We start from the raw sequence: 22,461 nt of genomic DNA, 5'->3' as shown, positions 1-22,461 counted from the left end.
ATCATCATCCCCCAGTCCTCCACCTCCCACAATGCACTTGTGATGGACCTGGGTCTGATCACAGTGGGAAACAGCTTCTCTCTGCTGCCCGTTGATGGATGCCCGCTGCCGGCCGTCATCGACAACATGGACGTCGAGCTGACCCAACTCAAACTCTCCAGGTCAGTTGGTCGATTCAGATTCAGACCTAATAATGATTACTCAATAAGCATTGTTAAACTCTGGCTGTCTATCAGGACCTGTATGGAGCCGGCGTCAGGTCGACCTACCACCGAGCTACTGGAACCAGTGAACCTGCACTTAAATGTCAAGAGGAACCTGGCAGCTTCCTGGTACAAGAAGATGGTTGCCGTGGAGATCGATGGAGATCTGAAGCCCATGAAGGTAGGAGATGCAGGAGGTGGAAGAGGAGGAGGAGTTGATGAGCTGCAAAACCTTCAGCTCTGCTCGTCCAGAGAGGCGCCAGTACTGATGGTGGTTTAAGTTCAAATAACATGTTCATTCTTTGGTCTTATCTGTTTTTTCATGTACATCAGAATATGAAACTATAAGTTTCTGATCACAACATGAACAAAGTGATTCAGTATCATTGTCTCCCAACAGATTAAAGAAAATGACATCAAATCATTTCAGGTTTATTATCAAAGACTAAAGCATACATGACTATTATTGTGATACATATTGAGACTCATTGTTAGGAAGTGATCACATGCCAAAGAAAAAACAACAAGACCATTAATGTGTATTTTCATGTTTTTTTCAACCAAAATCAAAAGTTTTCTCACAAGCCCTTCACTCCATTTACCTGGTAACCCTTAGGGTTTGCTGAGACATAAATACATGTAACGTAACAATCTTTACCATTCTATAACTATAAACCTGAACCAGCTCTAACTATAAACCTGAACCAGCCCCAACTATAAACCTGAACCAGCTCTAACTATAAACCTGAACCAGCTCTAACTATAAACCTGAACCAGCCCTAACTATAAACCTGAACCAGCTCTAACTATAAACCTGAACCAGCCCTAACTATAAACCTGAACCAGCTCCAACTATAAACCTGAACCAGCTCTAACTATAAACCTGAACCAGCTCTAACTATAAACCTGAACCAGCCCTAACTATAAACCTGAACCAGCTCTAACTATAAACCTGAACCAGCCCCAACTATAAACCTGAACCAGCTCTAACTATAAACCTGAACCAGCTCTAACTATAAACCTGAACCAGCTCTAACTATAAACCTGAACCAGCTCTAACTATAAACCTGAACCAGCTCTAACTATAAACCTGAACCAGCTCTAACTATAAACCTGAACCAGCCCTAACTATAAACCTGAACCAGCTCTAACTATAAACCTGAACCAGCCCCAACTATAAACCTGAACCAGCTCTAACTATAAACCTGAACCAGCCCTAACTATTAACCTGAACCAGCCCTAACTATAAACCTGAACCAGCCCTAACTATAAACCTGAGACATCCCGAACTATAAACCTGAGCCAGCCCGAACTATAAACCTGAACCAGTCCCAAATATAAACCTGAACCAGTCCCAACTATAAACCTGAGTCAGTCCTAACTATAAACCTGAGCCAGCCCAAACTATGAACCTGAACCAGCCCTAACTATATAAACCTGAACCAGCCCTAACTATAAACCTGAACCAGTCCCAACTATCAACCTGAACCAGCCCTAAATATAAACCTGAACCAGCCCTAACTATAAACCTGAACCAGCCCCAGCTATAGACCTGAACCAGCCCCAACTAGAAACCTGAACCAGCCCTAACTAGAAACCTGAACCAGCCCTAACTGTAAACCGGAACCAGTCCTAACTATAAACCTGAACCAGTCCTAACTATAAACCTGAGCCAGCCCGAACTATAAACCTGTACCAGCTCTAACTATAAACCTGAACCAGCCCCAGCTATAGACCTGAACCAGCCCCAACTATAAACCTGAACCAGCCCTAACTAGAAACCTGAACCAGCCCTAACTAGAAACCTGAACCAGCCCTAACTATACACCTGAACCAGCCCTAACTATAAACCTGAACCAGCTCTAACTATAAACCCGAACCAGCCCTAACTATACACCTGAACCAGCCCTAACTATAAACCTGAACCAGCTCTAACTATAAACCTGAACCAGCCCTAACTATAAACCTGAACCAGCCCTAACTAGAAACCTGAACCAGCCCTAACTAAACCTGAACCAGCCCTAACTATAAACCTGAACCAGCTCTAACTATAAACCCGAACCAGCCCTAACTATACACCTGAACCAGCCCTAACTATAAACCTGAACCAGCTCTAACTATAAACCTGAACCAGTCCTAACTATAAACCTGAACCAGTCCTAACTATAAACCTGAGCCAGCCCTAACTATAAACCTGAACCAGTCCCAACTATCAACCTGAACCAGCCCCAACTATCAACCTGAACCAGCCCTAACTATAAACCTGAACCTGCCCTAACTATAAACCTGAGCCAGCCCCAGCTATAAACCTGAACCAGCCCTAACTAGAAACCTGAACCAGCCCTAACTATAAACCGGAACCAGTCCTAACTATAAACCTGAACCAGTCCTAACTATAAACCGGAACCAGCCCTAACTATAAACCTGAACCAGTCCTAACTATCAACCTGAACCAGCCCTAACTATAAACCTGAACCAGCCCTAACTATAAACCTGAACCAGCCCTAAATATAAACCGGAACCAGTCCTAACTATAAACCTGAACCAGTCCTAACTATAAACCGGAACCAGCCCTAACTATAAACCGGAACCAGCCCTAACTATAAACCTGAACCAGTCCTAACTATAAACCTGAACCAGCCCTAACTATAAACCTGAACCAGCCCTAACTATAAACCTGAACCAGCCCTAATTATAAACCTGAACCAGCTCTAACTATAAACCGGAACCAGTCCTAACTATAAACCTGAACCAGTCCTAACTATAAACCGGAACCAGCCCTAACTATAAACCTGAACCAGCCCTAACTATAAACCTGAACCAGCCCTAACTATAAACCTGAACCAGCCCTAACTATAAACCTGAGCCAGCCCTAACTATAAACCTGAACCAGTCCTAACTATAGACCTGAACCAGCCCTAACTATAGACCTGAACCAGCCCTAACTATAAACCTGAACCAGCCCTAACTATAAACCTGAACCAGCCCTAACTATAAACCTGAACCAGCCCTAACTATAAACCTGAGCCAGCCCTAACTATAAACCTGAACCAGCCCTAACTATAAACCTGAACCAGCCCTAACTATAAACCGGAACCAGTCCTAACTATAAACCTGAACCAGTCCTAACTATAAACCTGAACCAGTCCTAACTATAAACCTGAACCAGTCCTAACTATACACCTGAGCCAGCCCTAACTATAAACCTGAACCAGTCCCAACTATCAACCTGAACCAGCCCCAACTATCAACCTGAACCAGCCCTAACTATAAACCTGAACCAGCCCTAACTATAAACCTGAGCCAGCCCCAGCTATAAACCTGAACCAGCCCTAACTAGAAACCTGAACCAGCCCTAACTAGAAACCTGAACCAGTCCTAACTATAAACCTGAACCAGTCCTAACTATAAACCGGAACCAGCCCTAACTATAAACCTGAACCAGTCCTAACTATCAACCTGAACCAGCCCTAACTATAAACCTGAACCAGCCCTAACTATAAACCTGAACCAGCCCTAACTATAAACCTGAACCAGCCCTAAATATAAACCTGAACCAGCTCTAACTATAAACCGGAACCAGTCCTAACTATAAACCTGAACCAGTCCTAACTATAAACCGGAACCAGCCCTAACTATAAACCTGAACCAGTCCTAACTATAAACCTGAACCAGGCCTAACTATAAACCTGAACCAGCCCTAACTATAAACCTGAACCAGCCCTAATTATAAACCTGAACCAGCTCTAACTATAAACCTGAACCAGCCCTAAATATAAACCTGAACCAGCTCTAACTATAAACCGGAACCAGTCCTAACTATAAACCTGAACCAGTCCTAACTATAAACCGGAACCAGCCCTAACTATAAACCTGAACCAGCCCTAACTATAAACCTGAGCCAGCCCGAACTATAAACCTGAACCAGTCCTAACTATAAACCTGAACCAGCCCTAACTATAAACCTGAACCAGTCCTAACTATAAACCTGAACCAGCCCTAACTATAAACCTGAACCAGCCCTAACTATAAACCTGAGCCAGCCCTAACTATAAACCTGAACCAGCCCTAACTATAAACCTGAACCAGTCCTAACTATAAACCTGAACCAGCCCTAACTATAAACCTGAACCAGTCCTAACTATAAACCTGAACCAGTCCTAACTATAAACCTGAACCAGCCCTAACTATAAACCTGAACCAGTCCTAACTATAAACCTGAACCAGTCCGAACTATAAACCTGAACCAGCCCTAACTATAAACCTGAACCAGCCCCAACTATAAACCTGAACCAGTTCTAACTATAAACCTGAACCAGTCCTAACTATAAACCTGAACCAGTTCTAACTATAAACCTGAGCCAGCCCGAACTATAAACCTGAACCAGCCCTAACTATAAACCTGAACCAGCCCTAACTATCAACCTGAACCAGCCCTAACTATAGCCCTGAACCAGCCCTAACTATAAACCTGAACCAGCCCTAACTATGAACCTGAACCAGCCCTAACTATAAACCTGAACCAGCCCTAACTATAAACCTGAACCAGCCCTAACTATAAACCTGAACCAGCCCTAACTATAAACCTGAACCAGCCCTAACTATAAACCTGAACCAGCCCTAACTATGAACCTGAACCAGCCCTAACTATAAACCTAAACCAGCCCTAACTATAAACCTGAACCAGTCCTAACTATAAACCTGAACCAGTCCTAACTATAAACCTGAACCTGAATATGTACTGTTCCTTTAAGGTCCCAGAGGTCGGTGACTGATGGTAGTGTCTGTGCTCGACCTGTAGGTGGAGCTGAGTCAGGACGACCTGACGGTGCTGCTCAGGATCCTGATGGAGAATCTGGGAGAAGCCGGTAGTTTGGAGCCCACCGCCCCGAGACAGGAGGCTAGTCTGCAGCTCCGAGCAGCCGGAGGCCCCCCAACAGGTCTCTCTATTAATAAACATATTCATATATGTAGAAACATTCTTGTTGATATTAGATTCACAGCTGACTAAATGCATCAAGATTAGTTTCTGGGTTTGTTATCTGTGTTTTCTGACTTCAGGTGATGTTGGAAAACCGGCTGTAAGCAGTGAGGAAGAGGAGGAGGAAGCTCTGGAGACCATGAAGTTTAACTTCAACATTGAGTCGATTGGTCTTGTTCTGTACAGCAACGACCCAAAACAGGTCAGTCGCCACAGACAGACCCCTGGATTAGGTTCTCTTCGTGTTCTGGAAGGTTCTGTGTGTGTTGCTTCCTAATGCACCAAGACGCCATCGAAGGCCGGTGGAAGACGAGCTGGGATCTTTTTAACTTGTCTTTTATTTTGGACATTTTACCTTTTTAGTTGTTGTGTTTCTGCTGCGTTTCATAATGTTATTATGTCCAACAGTCCTGGATAGAGTTGGCTGCCATCTACAAGTCCACCAATAACATTTGAACTGACTTTTTTAATAACATTGTTGACACATGTGTTTTACTTTAAGAGGAACAAAATGTCCAAACGTCAAAACAACGGCCATAAAATACGATATATTAATATTATTTTCCACATTCACAGAGTTTGGGTCTGTTTACTTGAGGCACTGTTGTTTTTTTATGACGGAAAAATAATCTGGTATAGTAAATGCGAGGGGGGATTTTTTTCACAGACTGGGATGAATCAATTATCAGCAACATTAATTTGATGCATAATGCAGCAGTGATGCCTCCAGTGGAAACCGGGACGATGGCATGTATTTGTACCTGCAATCTGGGGTCTGGTGGAAATAACATTTTGAAGCCAGGGCTCGAGACTGTTGGATTAAAATCATAGAATAAATGATTTTAAATTGAAATCTGATTACAAATAGTAGTTTTAATGCGTTTCTATGTCCTCAAGAGTCTGAGTGTCTGTACTTTGGCTACACAGTTGATAATATACTTATTATAGGAGCTGATGTTCAACTTCCAAAATCCAACAAGAAACTTGCAGCCTTGCCAAGATCTCTGACATTCATGCCGATATTCAATCTTACGTTTCATTTTAGACTTTAAACTTTCTGTTCTACAAAATTGCCTCGACTCGATAAAAAGGTTAGATGGTAAATCATTTCCTACAGCTAATAGCTGTTCCGGGATCAGCGCTCTGATTGTTTGGATCTCGTGTTCTGATTGTGGTTCCTGTTCCTTGCAGCCGTCAGACCTCCAGCGCCAGCAGAACCTCAGACTGGGCGAGTTCGCCCTCCACCTGCTGAAGACGTGGGGGAAGATCCTGCCCAACGGCAGCATGGAGGTGACCGCCGTCCTCAGCGCCTGCACGCTGGACGACCTGAGGACCGGCATGGAGAGGGTGACCTCACGGTAACGGGCACATGAGCTCTGCTTTCTGTCTGCCTGTGTCCATCAAGTGTTTCGATGGACACTGACAAATTCAGAGTTACCCGCGTGTCAGCAGAAGGAGAAGACCTCTGATCCCTCTGTGGTAACTCAGCTTAACTCGAGCTCTCGTGTTGGTGTTTGTTCCTCGTGGCTGCAGGATGGTGGGTCGGAGAGACCAGCAGAGCCCCGAGGCCATGATGGACGTGACGTATCGACAGAGCGCTGGAGAACGGGAGGTGGTGGCCGTCCTGCAGAACCTGTACCTGTGTGCCAGCGTGGAGTTTCTGATGGCCGTCGCAGAGTTCTTCTTGCAGGCTCTGCCGCAGACTTCAGCTCCGACCGCCGCATCCGCCCCGAGCGACAGACTGCCGCTGAGACAGACTGCTGAGCCACGAGCAGACTCCAAGACGGGTACGGCCAAGTTTGAGACCGCTTCTGTAAAATATAGTGAATGTTTCAGGTGAAAGTGAAACACAAACTCAAACACAACCTTTAGTTTCACTAACTGGCTTCAGCAGACGTAGAGTTGTGAGTTAAACAGAAACAGAGCAGTCTGATACGATGCTCCAGCCTCCCAACAAGGAGATCACAAACCACTGCATTGAATGCAACAAGTCAACAAGCACCAGAATATCTTTTCAGGTCTCCAAATGATCCATTTTATGCATCATAACAACAAATGAAAAAGAAAAAACTGCAGAAATGCAAACCTTGTTATCATCTAAACTCTGCTGGTCTTCTCTGCAGCCTCGCTGGTCCGGACTCGTCTGCGGGCGGTGGTGGTGGACCCGGAGGTGGTGTTCGTGGCGAACCTGATGAAGGCAGACGCCCCCGCCCTCGTGGCCTCGTTTCAGTGCGACTTCAGCCTGCAGGCCGAGGAGGACGGTACCCAGAACACCAGAGCCAACCTGAGGGAGCTGAAGGTCCTCGCGTGCCCCTTCATCCGAAACAAGGAGGACAAAGCCGTCACCACCGTAAGGTCACAGCGGGTCACGTGGGTCACGCGGGTCACAGCGGGTCACGTGGGTCACGTGGGTCACAGCGGGTCACGTGGGTCACGTGGGTCACAGCGGGTCACGTGGGTCACAGCGGGTCACGTGGGTCCGCCACAAGCAGCTGCTTGTGGCGGACCATATTCACCATATTCACCATATTCTTCCTTAATTCATTCAACTCTTTACGAATAGCATGCAGAATATCTTGTATTGATATTAGTTTAGATTCTGTCCCTGACTGTAGGAACGGGGGAGGAGCTCCTCTTCAGCTGAAAGAGACTCACTGCTCTGACTCCGTTCAATAGGTGTTGAGGCCCTGCTCTGTCGCCTTGGAGACCAAAACCCACCCAAATCAACCACTGAGAGGCTTTGTGACGGTGGAGGAAGTCATCGTCAAGGTACATTGATTCATCAAATATTATTCTTAAATGTCTTCATGGAACTATAAAACACAACAATCAGACCAGTCAACCCATCAAAGGAAAGTTCGGACAAGTAACATGTCGACGTACAGTCGAGCAACTGGTGACCTCTTGGTCTTTGTCCTGCAGATCTCCCCGTTCATCCTCAACACGGTGCAGACAATAACGGCCGCCATGACGGCCGAGCAGAGTGACCGGCAGAGTCTGGAGTCCAAGGCGGACTTCAGCGACCTCTGGTCGGTCATGAACATCTACGGCTGTAACTACTGGTTCCTGGGGGTGGACCAGGCCACCGAGGTCACCGAGAGCTTCAGAGAGCAGGACGGGCTGCAAGAGGGCGAGAGCTTTACTGCGGGAGTCAAGGTGGTCCAGGTGACTCTGGAGTCCGGTTTGGGTCATCGGACTGTCCCTCTGCTGCTGGCCGAGTCCTCCTTCAATGGATCGGCCAGAAACTGGTCGTCTCTGCTGCAGCTCAGTGCAGACCTAACCCTGGAGGTGAGGACTGATCCTTTATACCAGACCCTGGACCGGTCCTTCACACCTTAACCCGTCCTTCACACCTGGACCCGTCCTTCACACCTGAACCCGTCCTGCTGACTGGAAGAACCAATATGTCCAACATTAGGATGTTTCATTGTGTATGACGTAATATGCTGACACCTGTCGTGTGTCTGCAGGTGAACTATTTTAATGAGGTCCATGCAGTGTGGGAGCCTCTGATCGAACGAGTCGACAGCGGCAGACGCAGATGGAACCTGGAGCTGGAGGTAAGTTCTGTCAGCATTAACAGAAATTCATAGAAACGGAATCATTTTGATTCCTCCCCCAAAATAAACCGTCTTTGTGCTCGGGCCATGTCGGAGTTACCTGTTTGTCATTCTGCAGTAGTAAAGAATATTTTGGGGATTTCAGGGAGATTGCCTTCTCTGTACACTCTGATGCTGCGTTCACACAAAACGCGTCGCGAATTATTTGCGCGAGTAGATTACACACAAAGTCTGCACAGACGGCGTGAGACTCACGCGCGAATCTGCGATGGACGCGAATCCGCGTCAAACGGCAAATCGCCAACGCGCGAGTTGAAATTTTTCAACTTCAGCGACATAATCGCGTGACGCTGTGGCGCGATAGCCTATCAGCGTTGAGTTGCTCCCCCTGTCATCATGACTTCCTGCCGTTGTTGAATCAGGAAATAAATCCTGTAGCCGTCTGTGTTCACCCAGAGCGCTACGATACCTCATATCAACAGAGACCGGACCAAACTATGTGTATGCATGTGTGTGTGTGTACAGCTGTAGTAAACAGCGACCGGTGGTTTGCTAGACAGTGAATACAGCTCGATAGAATCCACGGAGCTCCTCTGAACAATGTCATGAACCAGACATGACGGCGTTTAGTTTCCCGGGATATCTGAGACTTCCACAACACGTAGTAAGCAGAAATAGAGGTTATTGTTTTCATGGTTAATGGCGGACAGTTGAACGGCTTTCAGGGCGATAAGCCCCGCCCCCTCTCCGGCGCGTCCAGCGCGATTCGCGCGAATGAACACTTGGTCCGCGGCGTCTTGACCGGCGGCGCGATGGACGCGAATACGCGGCGCCATGAATTGGTGACGGGTTTGGTGTGAACGCAGCATTATAAATAATGGTGCTAGAACTCCTTTACCTTTCATAAACGTCCCACCTGGAGTCCTATAACTAGAACCCAACATACAGGATCAGAACCCCCTATGAGAGGTTCTATGGTGTAACTGCTCCACCCAGTACCCTTTCTGGAAGTTCTATAAAGAACCTTTCTACCTGTTTAAAGGGTGCTAACAGAACCCATCCAGGGGGTTCTACTGACAACCCTTTTATATTCCAAGGCTTTTTACTAGAACCCTAAAGTCCTGATTTGATTCAGCTCAACCCACAAACGTTCTGGTTAACAGTCACAGCTTTTGGGATTGTTCCCTTTTACCGCCAATGCTTTTTAACGGTCCTTGAAGAACTCTTCCTTCTAGAGCGGGGTCTCTCAATGGAACCATTCGTCTTACAAAGAGCTAAAATGGTTCTTGCAAACGGTTCTTGGTAGAACCTCAGCCCTTGAGGAAGAACCCATTTGGAACCTTTATTCCTAAGAAATGTAGAGCCTGGTTTTACCCTCCCATAAGGTGGGGCGGGGTCTGCCTCTTTCTGATTGGATCACATTAGTGTGAATAGACAGGAGGACGAAATCGTTGATGAACAATCTGTTGTAAATTGTTTGATCGCATGTTTACTTTTATTGTGAAGAGCATGAAAACGGAAGAGAGACAGGAAGTAGCATGATACGTGCTTCTTCACGACAACGATGATGATGAGTGAAAAGCTAATGTGTATGTCGGGTGCATGAGCGCGGTCTGTTCGCTGTAACAGTTGTTAAACTGCAGTTTCAGGAAGTAAAGTGTTCCGACGTGTGTTGGTCGTCAGTAGAAGCTCCACAACACAATCAGCTTTCATTGTTCTGTTTGTGTGCTGCAGATGAAGAACAACCCGGTCCAGGACAAGAGTCCCGTTCACGGAGACGACTTTGTCATTCTGCCCGAACCTCGCACGGCCATCAACATCTGCTCAAAAGACACCATGAACATCACGGTCTCCCAGTGCAGCCTCAACGTCTTCTACAAGCTGGCCAAGGTGCAGCAGATGAAAACCGTTCTGTCGACCATTTCTTTAATGCCATGAATAGCAGCAGTTATGGATCAACATTACTAATCTGTTGTTGCTGTTTTCTAATCAGGCGTTCTCTGAGGCCGCAGCCTCCACCTTTGACTACTCTCTGAAGGAGAAGGCGGCCTTCACCATCAGGAACTCTCTTGGGATTCCTCTCATCGTGCAGCACACCGCTAACCTGAGGCCGGTGGGTTCAGCGGCACAGGGAAAGCTGCACGAGGTGTCGGTGGATCAGAGCATGGACCTGGAGCACTCCGGGTTCAGATCGTCATCACGTGGCAAACTGTCGGCTCTGCAGCGGCAAGAGAGCTGCCTGTTCAACCTCACCATCGGTCAGACCACCTCACTGCCACTTCTTCCTCTGCTTCCAACATTCATCTCTGCCTGCCACATGTATGAGTGGATGGGAATATGAAGGGCAATGCCCTGGTTGTCATTCACATTGTAACATCAGGTGGTGGCGCTAACAGTAGAGCTCTCAAAGTCCTGTGTTCGTGTATTGTTTGGTTGGCAGCAGGCGTCATGCTGGCACTTCAGCAGACACCATCGCTAGATAAGAGACACGCTGTCCCATTGGCCAATGTGCTCACTGGCGCTTCTAGTTGTTTGGCGCTTTAATCCCGACTGCTTCTGTCCACATGTCTTTGTGTTGTTTGGGGCGAGACTCTGAAACTCAAAGTGCTGGTGATGATCGGCCAGCATGGCAGTCTGCCTGCGATCGGGGAGTAAAAGTAGTAAAGTGTGACTAAAGGTTGGATGACGTGTCTCTGAACCCGCAGTTCCCTCCGGATACAGCGAGATCTCCAACATCGCTGTGGACAAACCGGGTCGTCGTCTCTACAACGTCCGTGGTCCGATGCTGCAGGAGGCGGTTGCTGTTCTGCTGCAGATCGACGCCGCCGAGGGCAACAAGGTCATCACTGTCCGCTCGCCGCTGCAGGTCTGAATCGCACACCGTTGGAAGAACTTCACCACAGTCTGGACCTGCTTGAAGAACCGACAGCATTGATGTTCTTTGTTTTCAGATAAAGAATCACTTCTCGGTGCCGTTCACCATCCTGAAGTACTGCCCGACATCCAGGAGCCTGCAGAGCGTCGGGCAGGCCGAGCCTGAGAGGGAGTTCCACATCGCCCTGGAAACATACAGGTAGCGGCACAGTGCCTTGCTGAGGGGCTCGAGGGAACACGCAGAGTTCTCAGCATGCAGCGGCTTCATCTGAACTTCCAGTTAGTTCTTTTTAAAGATGAGAGAATGAAAGGAAAAGGTCCGGTCTTTAGAGCTTGGAGCCCCGTTTTAGTCTTTGTCGGGGACTGAAAGCTAAGAACCTGAAGATCAGTTTCATTAATGAATGAACTGTGAAAGTCTAAAAGGGCTTCGAACATTATGGGAGAAGTATATGATTGCATTAACACATCATTTATGTCTCATAAGCTGTTGCAGCAATTTTGGGGTTGATATCATTTATTACTCGTATTTGGTGCTAAATATAATCATGTTTATCCACTCAAGAATCAATGAAAATGATCAAGAATCCCTCCAAAATACCCCATAAGACTCTAAGAGCTTAAAGGAAGACAACAGCTGGAGTCATGGAGTGATTTGGTATAAAAACACTTTGAGATTACTGAGAGAATTATTGACGATTGGATGGCGACTCGAGCACTTCTGCTCTGGAAATGTGCTGCCGTTGTTTTCTCTTCTCTTCACGGTTCTTCAGATGTGGTGAAAACACAAACAGGGAATGTTCAAAATCGACTCCTGGTTCCTCAAATGTTTTGGTTTTTATTCAGGAAGATTCACTTCCATATAGTTCTGCTTGTCAGCAGAGGTTTTGGTGCCGGTCTCTGGTTTTTGTAGGTGTTGGAGATGCTGACGGTGTAGTTTGATCCTTCCCCTCCAGATGTCAGCTGTTTGTGCGTCCGGCGGGTCGTCTGGACGCTCAGTACGGTCCGTCGACCACCTGCGTGTCGTGGAAGGAGCAGGTGCACCGCAGCTCGGAGGTGCGTTCGCTGCTGCAGTGTCCGGCGACCGGCATCGGCCTGCTGCCGCTGATGGTCGGCACGCTGGCCGTCCCCGACGACCTGCGACACATCAGCAGCCACGGGGAGGAGGACTGGGACCCGGCCTACATCATCCACCTCCACCCGGTGGCCACGCTGCGCAACCTGCTGCCCTACACCGTCCGCTACATGATGGAGGTACAGCAGCTCCCACCAAGTCAGAAATCTAGACGCGAGGATCTAGATTTGATCAGGACCATGTCGATTAGGATTGGACCAGTTTGGAACCACAAACATGTATCTAATTCAGTCATCTAATCTGATGTGGTCTGATGTGGTCTAATCTGATGTGGTCTAATCTGATGTGGTCTGATTTAGTCTAATCTAATGTGGTCTAATCTGATGTGGTCTAATCTGATGTGGTCTAATCTGATGTGGTCTGGTCTGATGTGGTCTAATATGATGTGGTATGATGTGGTCTAATCTGATGTGGTCTGATGTGGTCTGGTCTGATGTGGTCTAATTTGATGTGGTCTGGTCTGATGTGGTCTAATCTGATGTGGTCTGGTCTGATGTGGTCTAATATGATGTGGTCTGATGTGGTCTAATCTGATGTGGTCTGATGTGGTCTGGTCTGATGTGATCTGATGTGGTCTAATCTGATGTGGTCTAATCTGATGTGGTCTAATCTGATGTGGTCTGATGTGGTCTAATCTGATGTGATCTGATGTGGTCTGATGTGGTCTAATCTGATGTGGTCTGATGTGGTCTAATCTGATGTGATCTGATGTGGTCTGATGTGGTCCAATCTGATGTGGTCTGATGTGGTCCAATCTGATGTGGTCTGATGTGGTCTAATCTGATGTGGTCTGATGTGGTCTAATCTGATGTGGTCTGATTTAGTCTAATCTAATGTGGTCTAATCTGATGTGGTCTGATGTGGTCTAATCTGATGTGGTCTGATTTAGTCTAATCTAATGTGGTCTAATCTGATGTGGTCTGATGTGGTCTAATCTGATGTGGTCTGGTCTGATGTGGTCTAATCTGATGTGGTCTGATGTGGTCTGGTCTGATGTGGTCTGGTCTGATGTGGTCTAATATGATGTGGTCTGATGTGGTCTAATCTGATGTGATCTGATGTGGTCTGATGTGGTCTAATCTGATGTGGTCTGGTCTGATGTGGTCTAATCTGATGTGATCTGATGTGGTCCAATCTGATGTGGTCTGATGTGGTCTAATCTGATGTGGTCTGATGTGGTCTAATCTGATGTGGTCTGATTTAGTCTAATCTAATGTGGTCTAATCTGATGTGGTCTAATCTGATGTGGTCTGGTCTGATGTGGTCTAATCTGATGTGGTCTGATGTGGTCTGGTCTGATGTGGTCTGGTCTGATGTGGTCTAATATGATGTGGTCTGATGTGGTCTAATCTGATGTGGTCTGATGTGATCTGATGTGGTCTGGTCTGATGTGATCTGATGTGGTCTGATGTGGTCTAATCTGATGTGGTCTGATGTGATCTGATGTGGTCTGGTCTGATGTGATCTGATGTGGTTTGATGTGGTCTAATCTGATGTGGTCTGGTCTGATGTGGTCTCTCCTCCCCAGAGCTCAGCAGACTCCTATGAGCTTCAGGAAGGCAGCACGTCGGACCTCCTGAACGCTCGCGTCTCGGGGGAGATCATGTCGTTGGTGCTGATGAGGTATCAGGGCCGGGACTGGCACGGCCACGTGCGCATCCAGCAGGAAATGCCCGAGTTCTTGGCCACGTGTCTCGTCTGCGACTCGGACCCCGACGCAACGGTGGACGTGAGCGTTCACGCGACGAGGACGGCGAGCCGCCTCGTGCTGTCGCTCTTCAGCCCGTATTGGATCATCAACAAGACGTCTCGAGTGCTGCGGTACCGAGCCGAGGACGTCAGCGTCAAGCACCCCGCAGACTACCGCGACATCATCCTGTTCTCCTTCAGGAAGAAGAACCTCTTCAGCAAGAGCAAGGTGAGGAAGACCGAGTCCCGGCATGGAGCCTGAGGAGGTCTAGATATGAGGATGGAGCCTGAGGAGGTCTAGATATATGAGGATGGAGCCTGAGGAGGTCTAGATATATGAGGATGACCGTCATCAGCTTACGCACTTTCCTGCTCTCCAGAGGATGAACGCTTTAGATTTTAACGTTCCTCGGACCTTTCCTCTAGCCAATGATTTAGATAACGCTGAGGTTAACGTGCTGCTGCTGTTTTGTTGCAGCTCCAGCTGTGCGTCTCCACCAGCTCCTGGTCGGACGGTTTCTCTCTGGACACGGTGGGAAGTTACGGCTGCGTTCGCTGTCCCGCCAACAACATGGACTTCCTGGTAACTAAGAAAAGGCTCGATCAGCGTCTCCCATTTGACTCGTTTCGTGCAACTGAACTAACAGCCGTTTGTTTTTAGTTCCTGATGTAGAGATGTGTTTGGAAATTAGGTTAGATTCAGATTAGAACCAGGTTAGTCAAATCAGATGAAACAATCCCAACTCAAGGTTCACTTGTGATGGAGCTTTTGACCATTTCACACAGTCTTCATCTGCAGGTTGTTGGTGGTGCTCAGAATAAAGATCAGAGTAGATCAGAGTAGATTAGAGTAGATCAGAGTAGAGTAGATCAGAGTAGATCAGAGTAGATCAGAGTAGATGAGATCAGATCAGAGTAGATCAGAGTAGATCAGAGTAGAGTAGATCAGATCAGAGTAGATGAGATCAGATCAGAGTAGAGTAGAGTAGAGTAGAGTAGAGTAGATCAGAGTAGATCAGAGTAGATCAGATCAGAGTAGAGTAGAGTAGAGTAGATCAGATCAGAGTAGATCAGAGTAGATCAGAGGAGATCAGAGGAGATCAGAGTAGATCAGAGTAGATCAGAGGAGATCAGAGTAGATCAGAGGAGATCAGAGTAGAGTAGATCAGAGGAGAGTAGATCAGAGGAGATCAGATCAGAGTAGATCAGAGTAGAGTAGATCAGAGTAGAGTAGATCAGAGTAGAGTAGATCAGAGTAGAGTAGATGAGATCAGAGTAGATGAGAGTAGATCAGAGTAGATTAGAGTAGAGTAGAAGAGATCAAAGTAGATCAGAGTAGATCAGAGTAGATGAGGCCAAGAGGAAGATGATTTAGAGTTTGAACAATGAACTGATTAGTCGGTTGTTTAATAGTTTGTCATTTTTTACACAAAAATGACAAACGTGTATATTTTCTGGTTTTATTCTTCTTTGATATTAAACTCAATTTATTTGAGGTTTTGGACTGTCAGTCCAGTTTAACAAGACATTTAGTGTTGATAAATCAAGTTGGGTTTGAATGTGTTTTTCACTCTTTGTGTACCGTTCACGCTTTGTTTTTTGGACCAAACAGATAATTGATTAATTGATAAAGTTAACAAGAATGAATCGAAAACAGCTTGGATTAATAAAAGCTCCTTCACTCGTCTACCTCAGTATTTGCTTTGTACTTTGTGTGTCCAGGTGGGCGTTAGCATCCAGATGAGCAGCTTCAACATCACCAGGATCGTCACCATGAGTCCGTTCCACACTCTGGTCAACAAGTCGTCGTACGAGCTGGAGGTGGGAGAAGTCACCAGCCAGACCTCCACCAGATGGCACTACATCTCCTCCACCGAGGTCTGTGACCCGTAGACGGTCGGCATCAGGCCGGCAGGGAGTGGTTGTTGTGTGGTTGTAATTCTGTTGTTGTTGTTATGTTGCAGTGCCTCCCTCTGTGGCCGGAGAACAGCTCGGGGAAGTTGTGCGTCCGTGTGGTCGGATCTGAATCCACCTCCAAGTTCTTCTTCTTTAACCGGCAGGACAACGGCACCATGCTGAGCCTCGACGTGGTCGGTGTCTGGACCAATCACATGAGCTGATTTTACTCTGAGAGCGTCGTGCATTTTCAGGGTTTTTAAGTGTGTGTGTGTGTGTGTGTGTGTTTTCAGTGCGGTGGGATCATCGTAGACGTCAACATCTCTGATCTCTCCACCATCATCAGCTTCAATGATTACTATGAAGGAGCAGCTCCAGCCCTGCTGCTCAACCACACACCCTGGGTCACCATCAGCTACAGGCAGAGGTCAGAGGTTAACAACATTTAGCCAACATTAAGTCCGTTTAATCGAACACAACCTGCCAAAGCAATACACTGAACCCCCGGGTGCCGATCAATGGCAGCCCACTGCTCCCTGTATACAGGGATGGGTCAAATGCAGAAGTCACATTTCGTGAATGTGTAAAATGTATATGACAATAAAAATGGTTTCTTCTTCTTTTCTTCTTTCTTTCTTTCTTCTCCTTCCCCTGCTCAACGACAACAGAAGCCCCCTATATTTGATTTTTTTTTTTTTAAGGCTGCCTTCAAAATATTGAGCAACAAGCACTGATTCACAACTTGCTTAAATTGGCTTATAACTTCTTCTTTTTTGACAGTTTAATGAAATCTAACTTCTCTTTCTCTTTTTTTCAGCGGCTCAGCGATGGTTCATGAGCTGAAACCCGGCGAGGCTCGACTGTTTGCGTGGGACGACCCGGCAGGCGTCCGGACGCTCATTTGGAGCTGCATGGAAAATTCTGGAGAGCTGGACCTGCTGAAGGTCTGAAACTATGGGGTTCATTTCGTTGTTTTTTTAAAACGCAAAGAAATGTGGGTTAGCAAACCATCCAACAAAAACGACTATCCCTTCCAGAAATAGGAGAATCATGTTGCTCTGTCTGCTGTTTGATCCATGAACATGTCCGATGTGGAGTATGAAGGTTCATTCTTGATCTTGGATTCTTTGTTTGACAAAAATTCATCTTATTTATGATTTTGTGGAACTTTGAACCTTTCTGCATGACAATGAAATGTCATTGTCCAATGAGAAAGATGGTTGAAAGTTTGCAAAAAGCAATTTATTTAGTTTTCTTATGTCAGATGTTGTGTTTTCAGCTTGTACAGAAACTACAGGTTTAGATGTACACAATGTACACACTGCAATACCAGTTATAACTAGTTCAATCACCTCATGGTAAAAGCAGTATTTCTATATGTGTTATATGGATTTGTTTTTACGGGAGCTACCAGTCAAATCAGTCACTAAACTCATTTGCATGGTTTATGTGGACACGATTTTTGAAGACCAGAATTTGGGTCCTCACAAACGGGGCTTCTGGTGTTAGGTCCCCACAGCGATAGTAAATCAAGCTTGAGTGTGTCTGGTCTTTTTGCTACAGGACGATGTGGGTCAGTTCTCCTACGACAGCATGTCTCAGGTACATTGGGTTTCCTTCTTGGATGGACGCCAGCGGGTGCTGCTGTTCACCGAGGACGTCGGCGTGGTGACGAAGGCTCGGCAGGCCGAGGAGCTCGAGCAGTTCCAACAGGAAGTGAAGGTGTCGCTGCAAAACCTCGGACTGTCGCTGATCAACAACGCCAACCGGCAGGAGATCGCTTATGTCGGCATCACCAGGTAAACGCATCACCAGAGGGGACCGGGTGAGGTTAGCGGGTCAGACATTAAGTTGAGCCCTAAAGTCACAAAGGTGGTTTTCTTTTGACCTGTTTCAGTCTTTTATTACTTATCGATGAAACCTTTACTTGTATATAAATATATATTTACCTTACCGTCCACAGCTCAGGTGTGGTTTGGGAGATGAAGCCAAAGAACCGCTGGAAGCCGTTCAGTCAGAAGAACATCAACCTGTTGGAGAAAACCTACCAGAGTCATCTGAGCGGGAAGACGGAGGTGGGCTGGGTCAAACTGGAGACCAACCTGGAGGTCAGAGGTCAACGCACACACACACACACACAGACTCAGTATAAACACTCATAGACTAAATATAAACTCTGGGTCTTTCTCATTTACCGATGTTGTACCTCCTCGATTCCTTTCCTCACACCAACATGTCGCCTCACACGTTAATCGTCTAAAACATGAGAGTTCGATTTCCAGTCGTTTGTCCAATGAGCTGCGTGAGAGCGTGTGATGTCACCGGTCCTCAGGTCAACCTAAACGCAGCCGTCATGATGATGCGTCAGCCGTGTTCCTGCCCCGTGAGGAGGAACTTCCTGTCTGGGATCCAGGTGGAGTTCAAACAGTCGCCACACCAGCGCAGCCTGAGAGCCCAGCTGCACTGGCTGCAGGTAAACACACACACCTACACACACACACACACACACACACACACACACACACACACACTCATGACCGGTGTGGGTTCTGTCTGCAGGTGGATAACCAGCTGCCGGGTGCCATCTTCCCCATCGTCTTCCATCCTGTTCCTCCTCCGAAATCCATCGCCTTGGACTCAGGTTAGTTTTCCTCCATCTTTGAAACATTCACCTGTCAAGGTTCCGTCTTCTTCTCCTCACAAACCAAAACCGACCTGCTCAACTCACCTTAAAGTTTCCTTAGAGTTGAAGAATGAAAATGTGTCATAAAGACGAGTTTATAATAATTGTGGGAGATGTGAACGTGTGATTGAGTTGGATCTCTGTTGCTGTTGATGAGCCGAGTCTCTTTAACTCTGAGCTCCGCCTCCACAGAGCCGAAGCCGTTCATCGACGTGTCCATCATCACCAGGTTCAATGAGCACAGCAGCGTCATGCAGTTCAAGTGAGTAACAACCACTGTTCTTCTTTCTCCTGAACCTTTATAACCTCTGGCGCTATTTGAATCCTGTAACTGTGATGCAGTATTGACCGTGTTGGTGTGTACTTCAGATACTTCATGGCTCTGGTTCAGGAGATGGCGGTGAAGATCGATCAGGGTTTCCTGGGTGCCACCTTGGCTCTGTTCACCCCTGCTGCAGACCCCCAGGCCGACAGACAGAAGGTAGAGCGGGGCAGCGGGTTGATGGTTCGACTCCCTGACACAAACGGCCCACTTCAGGTTAATGTGGTGAAGATGTCTGAGCTGGTGTCTGTGTTTCAGTCGCGGCTGCTGGAGAGAGATCTGCAGCTTCTGCAGGCGGAGCTGATGGAGGCGTCGCTCACCGACGCGTCAGGACTCAGCTTCTTCGAACATTTCCACATCTCGCCCATCAAGGTGAGTTCAGGGTTTAAACTTCTTCTGGAAGTCTGAAAACTGTGTCCTCTGTCTCCAACATGGGTTTCATTATTTTCATCAGTCAGACACCAAATTCAACGTCATATTTCATATCTCTTTTGTTGTATTTCATATCTCAGTTGGTCTCTCGTTATATTTCATATCTTTGTTATATTTCATATCTCAGTTGGTCTCTTGTTACATTTCATATCTTTGTTGTTATATTTCATATCTTTGTTGTTATATTTCATATCGCAGTTGGTCTCTCTTGTTATATTTCATATCTTTGTTGTTATATTTCATATCTTTGTTGTTATATTTCATATCTTTGTTGTTATATTTCATATCTCAGTTGGTCTCTCTTGTTATATTTCATATCTTTGTTGTTATATTTCATATCTTTGTTGTTGTATTTCATATCTTTGTTGTTATATTTCATATCTCAGTTGGTCTCTTGTTATATTTCATATCTTCGTTGTTGTATTTCATATCTTTGTTGTTATATTTCATATCTCAGTTGGTCTCTCTTGTTATATTTCATATCTTTGTTGTTATATTTCATATCTTTGTTGTTATATTTCATATCTTTGTTGTTATATTTCATATCTCAGTTGGTCTCTTGTTATATTTCATATCTTCATTGTTGTATTTCATATCTTTGTTGTTATATTTCATATCTTTGTTGTTATATTTCATATCTCAGTTGGTCTCTCTTGTTATATTTCATATCTTTGTTGTTATATTTCATATCTCAGTTGGTCTCTTGTTATATTTCATATCTTTGTTGTTGTATTTCATATCTTTGTTGTTGTATTTCATATCTCAGTCGGTCTCTTGTTATATTTCATATCTTTGTTGTTATATTTCATATCTCAGTTGGTCTCTCTTGTTATATTTCATATCTTTGTTGTTATATTTCATATCTCAGTTGGTCTCTTGTTATATTTCATATCTTTGTTGTTGTATTTCATATCTTTGTTGTTGTATTTCATATCTCAGTCGGTCTCTTGTTATATTTCACATCTTTGTTGTTATATTTCATATCTTTGTTGTTGTATTTCATATCTCAGTTGGTCTCTTGTTATATTTCATATCTTTGTTGTTGTATTTCATATCTTTGTTGTTATATTTCATATCTCAGTCGGTCTCTTGTTATATTTCATATCTTTGTTGTTATATTTCATATCTTTGTTGTTATATTTCATATCTCAGTTGGTCTCTTGTTATATTTCATATCTTTGTTGTTGTATTTCATATCTCAGTCGGTCTCTTGTTATATTTCACATCTTTGTTGTTATATTTCACATCTTTGTTGTTATATTTCATATCTTTGTTGTTATATTTCATATCTCAGTTGGTCTCTTGTTATATTTCATATCTTTGTTGTTGTATTTCATATCTTTGTTGTTATATTTCATATCTCAGTCGGTCTCTTGTTATATTTCATATCTTTGTTGTTATATTTCATGTCTTTGTTGTTGTATTTCATATCTCAGTCGGTCTCTTGTTATATTTCATATCTTTGTTGTTATATTTCATATCTTTGTTGTTATATTTCATATCTCAGTTGGTCTCTTGTTATAGTTCATATCTTTGTTGTTATATTTCATATCTCAGTCGGTCTCTTGTTATATTTCACATCTTTGTTGTTATATTTCATATCTTTGTTGTTATATTTCATATCTTTGTTGTTATATTTCATATCTCAGTTGGTCTCTTGTTATATTTCATATCTTTGTTGTTGTATTTCATATCTTTGTTGTTATATTTCATATCTTTGTTGTTATATTTCATATCTCAGTCGGTCTCTTGTTATATTTCACATCTTTGTTGTTATATTTCATATCTTTGTTGTTATATTTCATATCTTTGTTGTTATATTTCATATCTCAGTTGGTCTCTTGTTATATTTCATATCTTTGTTGTTGTATTTCACATCTTTGTTGTTATATTTCATATCTTTGTTGTTATATTTCATATCTTTGTTGTTATATTTCATATCTCAGTTGGTCTCTTGTTATATTTCATATCTTTGTTGTTGTATTTCATATCTTTGTTGTTATATTTCACATCTTTGTTGTTATATTTCATATCTTTGTTGTTGTATTTCATATCTTTGTTGTTATATTTCATATCTCAGTCGGTCTCTTGTTATATTTCACATCTTTGTTGTTATATTTCATATCTTTGTTGTTATATTTCATATCTTTGTTGTTATATTTCACATCTTTGTTGTTATATTTCATATCTTTGTTGTTGTATTTCATATCTTTGTTGTTATATTTCATATCTCAGTCGGTCTCTTGTTATATTTCACATCTTTGTTGTTATATTTCATATCTTTGTTGTTGTATTTCATATCTTTGTTGTTATATTTCATATCTCAGTTGGTCTCTTGTTATATTTCATATCTTTGTTGTTGTATTTCATATCTCAGTCGGTCTCTTGTTATATTTCACATCTTTGTTGTTATATTTCATATCTTTGTTGTTATATTTCATATCTTTGTTGTTGTATTTCATATCTCAGTCGGTCTCTTGTTATATTTCACATCTTTGTTGTTATATTTCATATCTTTGTTGTTGTATTTCATATCTTTGTTGTTATATTTCATATCTCAGTCGGTCTCTTGTTATATTTCATATCTTTGTTGTTATATTTCATATCTTTGTTGTTGTATTTCATATCTTTGTTGTTATATTTCATATCTCAGTTGGTCTCTTGTTATATTTCATATCTTTGTTGTTGT

General features: G+C 44.5%; 1 protein-coding gene across 2 annotated transcripts in view; it reads left to right on the top strand.

Annotated features, from left to right (window-relative positions):
• vps13c (vacuolar protein sorting 13 homolog C) overlaps nucleotides 1–22,461 on the top strand; it is a 66,733-nt gene that overhangs the window by 28,861 nt on the left and 15,411 nt on the right. Inside the window, exons 44-71 of one of the 2 annotated variants that reach the window (XM_079294832.1) lie at nucleotides 1–161; nucleotides 237–384; nucleotides 5,005–5,143; nucleotides 5,265–5,386; nucleotides 6,376–6,542; nucleotides 6,718–6,971; nucleotides 7,308–7,534; nucleotides 7,861–7,953; nucleotides 8,107–8,472; nucleotides 8,655–8,744; nucleotides 10,479–10,634; nucleotides 10,738–11,002; nucleotides 11,450–11,610; nucleotides 11,696–11,817; nucleotides 12,572–12,869; nucleotides 14,279–14,668; nucleotides 14,918–15,022; nucleotides 16,162–16,317; nucleotides 16,404–16,529; nucleotides 16,629–16,762; nucleotides 17,153–17,279; nucleotides 17,899–18,134; nucleotides 18,299–18,443; nucleotides 18,668–18,808; nucleotides 18,895–18,976; nucleotides 19,211–19,280; nucleotides 19,388–19,499; nucleotides 19,599–19,712. The exon at nucleotides 1–161 is cut by the window's left edge and continues 144 nt beyond it. In XM_079294832.1, the coding sequence (XP_079150958.1) occupies nucleotides 1–161; nucleotides 237–384; nucleotides 5,005–5,143; nucleotides 5,265–5,386; nucleotides 6,376–6,542; nucleotides 6,718–6,971; nucleotides 7,308–7,534; nucleotides 7,861–7,953; nucleotides 8,107–8,472; nucleotides 8,655–8,744; nucleotides 10,479–10,634; nucleotides 10,738–11,002; nucleotides 11,450–11,610; nucleotides 11,696–11,817; nucleotides 12,572–12,869; nucleotides 14,279–14,668; nucleotides 14,918–15,022; nucleotides 16,162–16,317; nucleotides 16,404–16,529; nucleotides 16,629–16,762; nucleotides 17,153–17,279; nucleotides 17,899–18,134; nucleotides 18,299–18,443; nucleotides 18,668–18,808; nucleotides 18,895–18,976; nucleotides 19,211–19,280; nucleotides 19,388–19,499; nucleotides 19,599–19,712 (4,707 nt within the window). Of the gene's footprint in view, nucleotides 385–5,004; nucleotides 5,144–5,264; nucleotides 5,387–6,375; nucleotides 6,543–6,717; nucleotides 6,972–7,307; nucleotides 7,535–7,860; nucleotides 7,954–8,106; nucleotides 8,473–8,654; nucleotides 8,745–10,478; nucleotides 10,635–10,737; nucleotides 11,003–11,449; nucleotides 11,611–11,695; nucleotides 11,818–12,571; nucleotides 12,870–14,278; nucleotides 14,669–14,917; nucleotides 15,023–16,161; nucleotides 16,318–16,403; nucleotides 16,530–16,628; nucleotides 16,763–17,152; nucleotides 17,280–17,898; nucleotides 18,135–18,298; nucleotides 18,444–18,667; nucleotides 18,809–18,894; nucleotides 18,977–19,210; nucleotides 19,281–19,387; nucleotides 19,500–19,598; nucleotides 19,713–22,461 lie in introns of both variants that reach the window. The other variant, XM_079294831.1, reaches the window with a different exon arrangement.

This window comes from Melanostigma gelatinosum (assembly GCF_949748355.1).
Source record: "Melanostigma gelatinosum genome assembly, chromosome: 2".
Taxonomy (NCBI): Eukaryota; Metazoa; Chordata; class Actinopteri; order Perciformes; family Zoarcidae; genus Melanostigma; species Melanostigma gelatinosum.
Note: the sequence above shows the minus strand (reverse complement) of the source record. Positions and strands in the feature narration are given on the sequence as shown.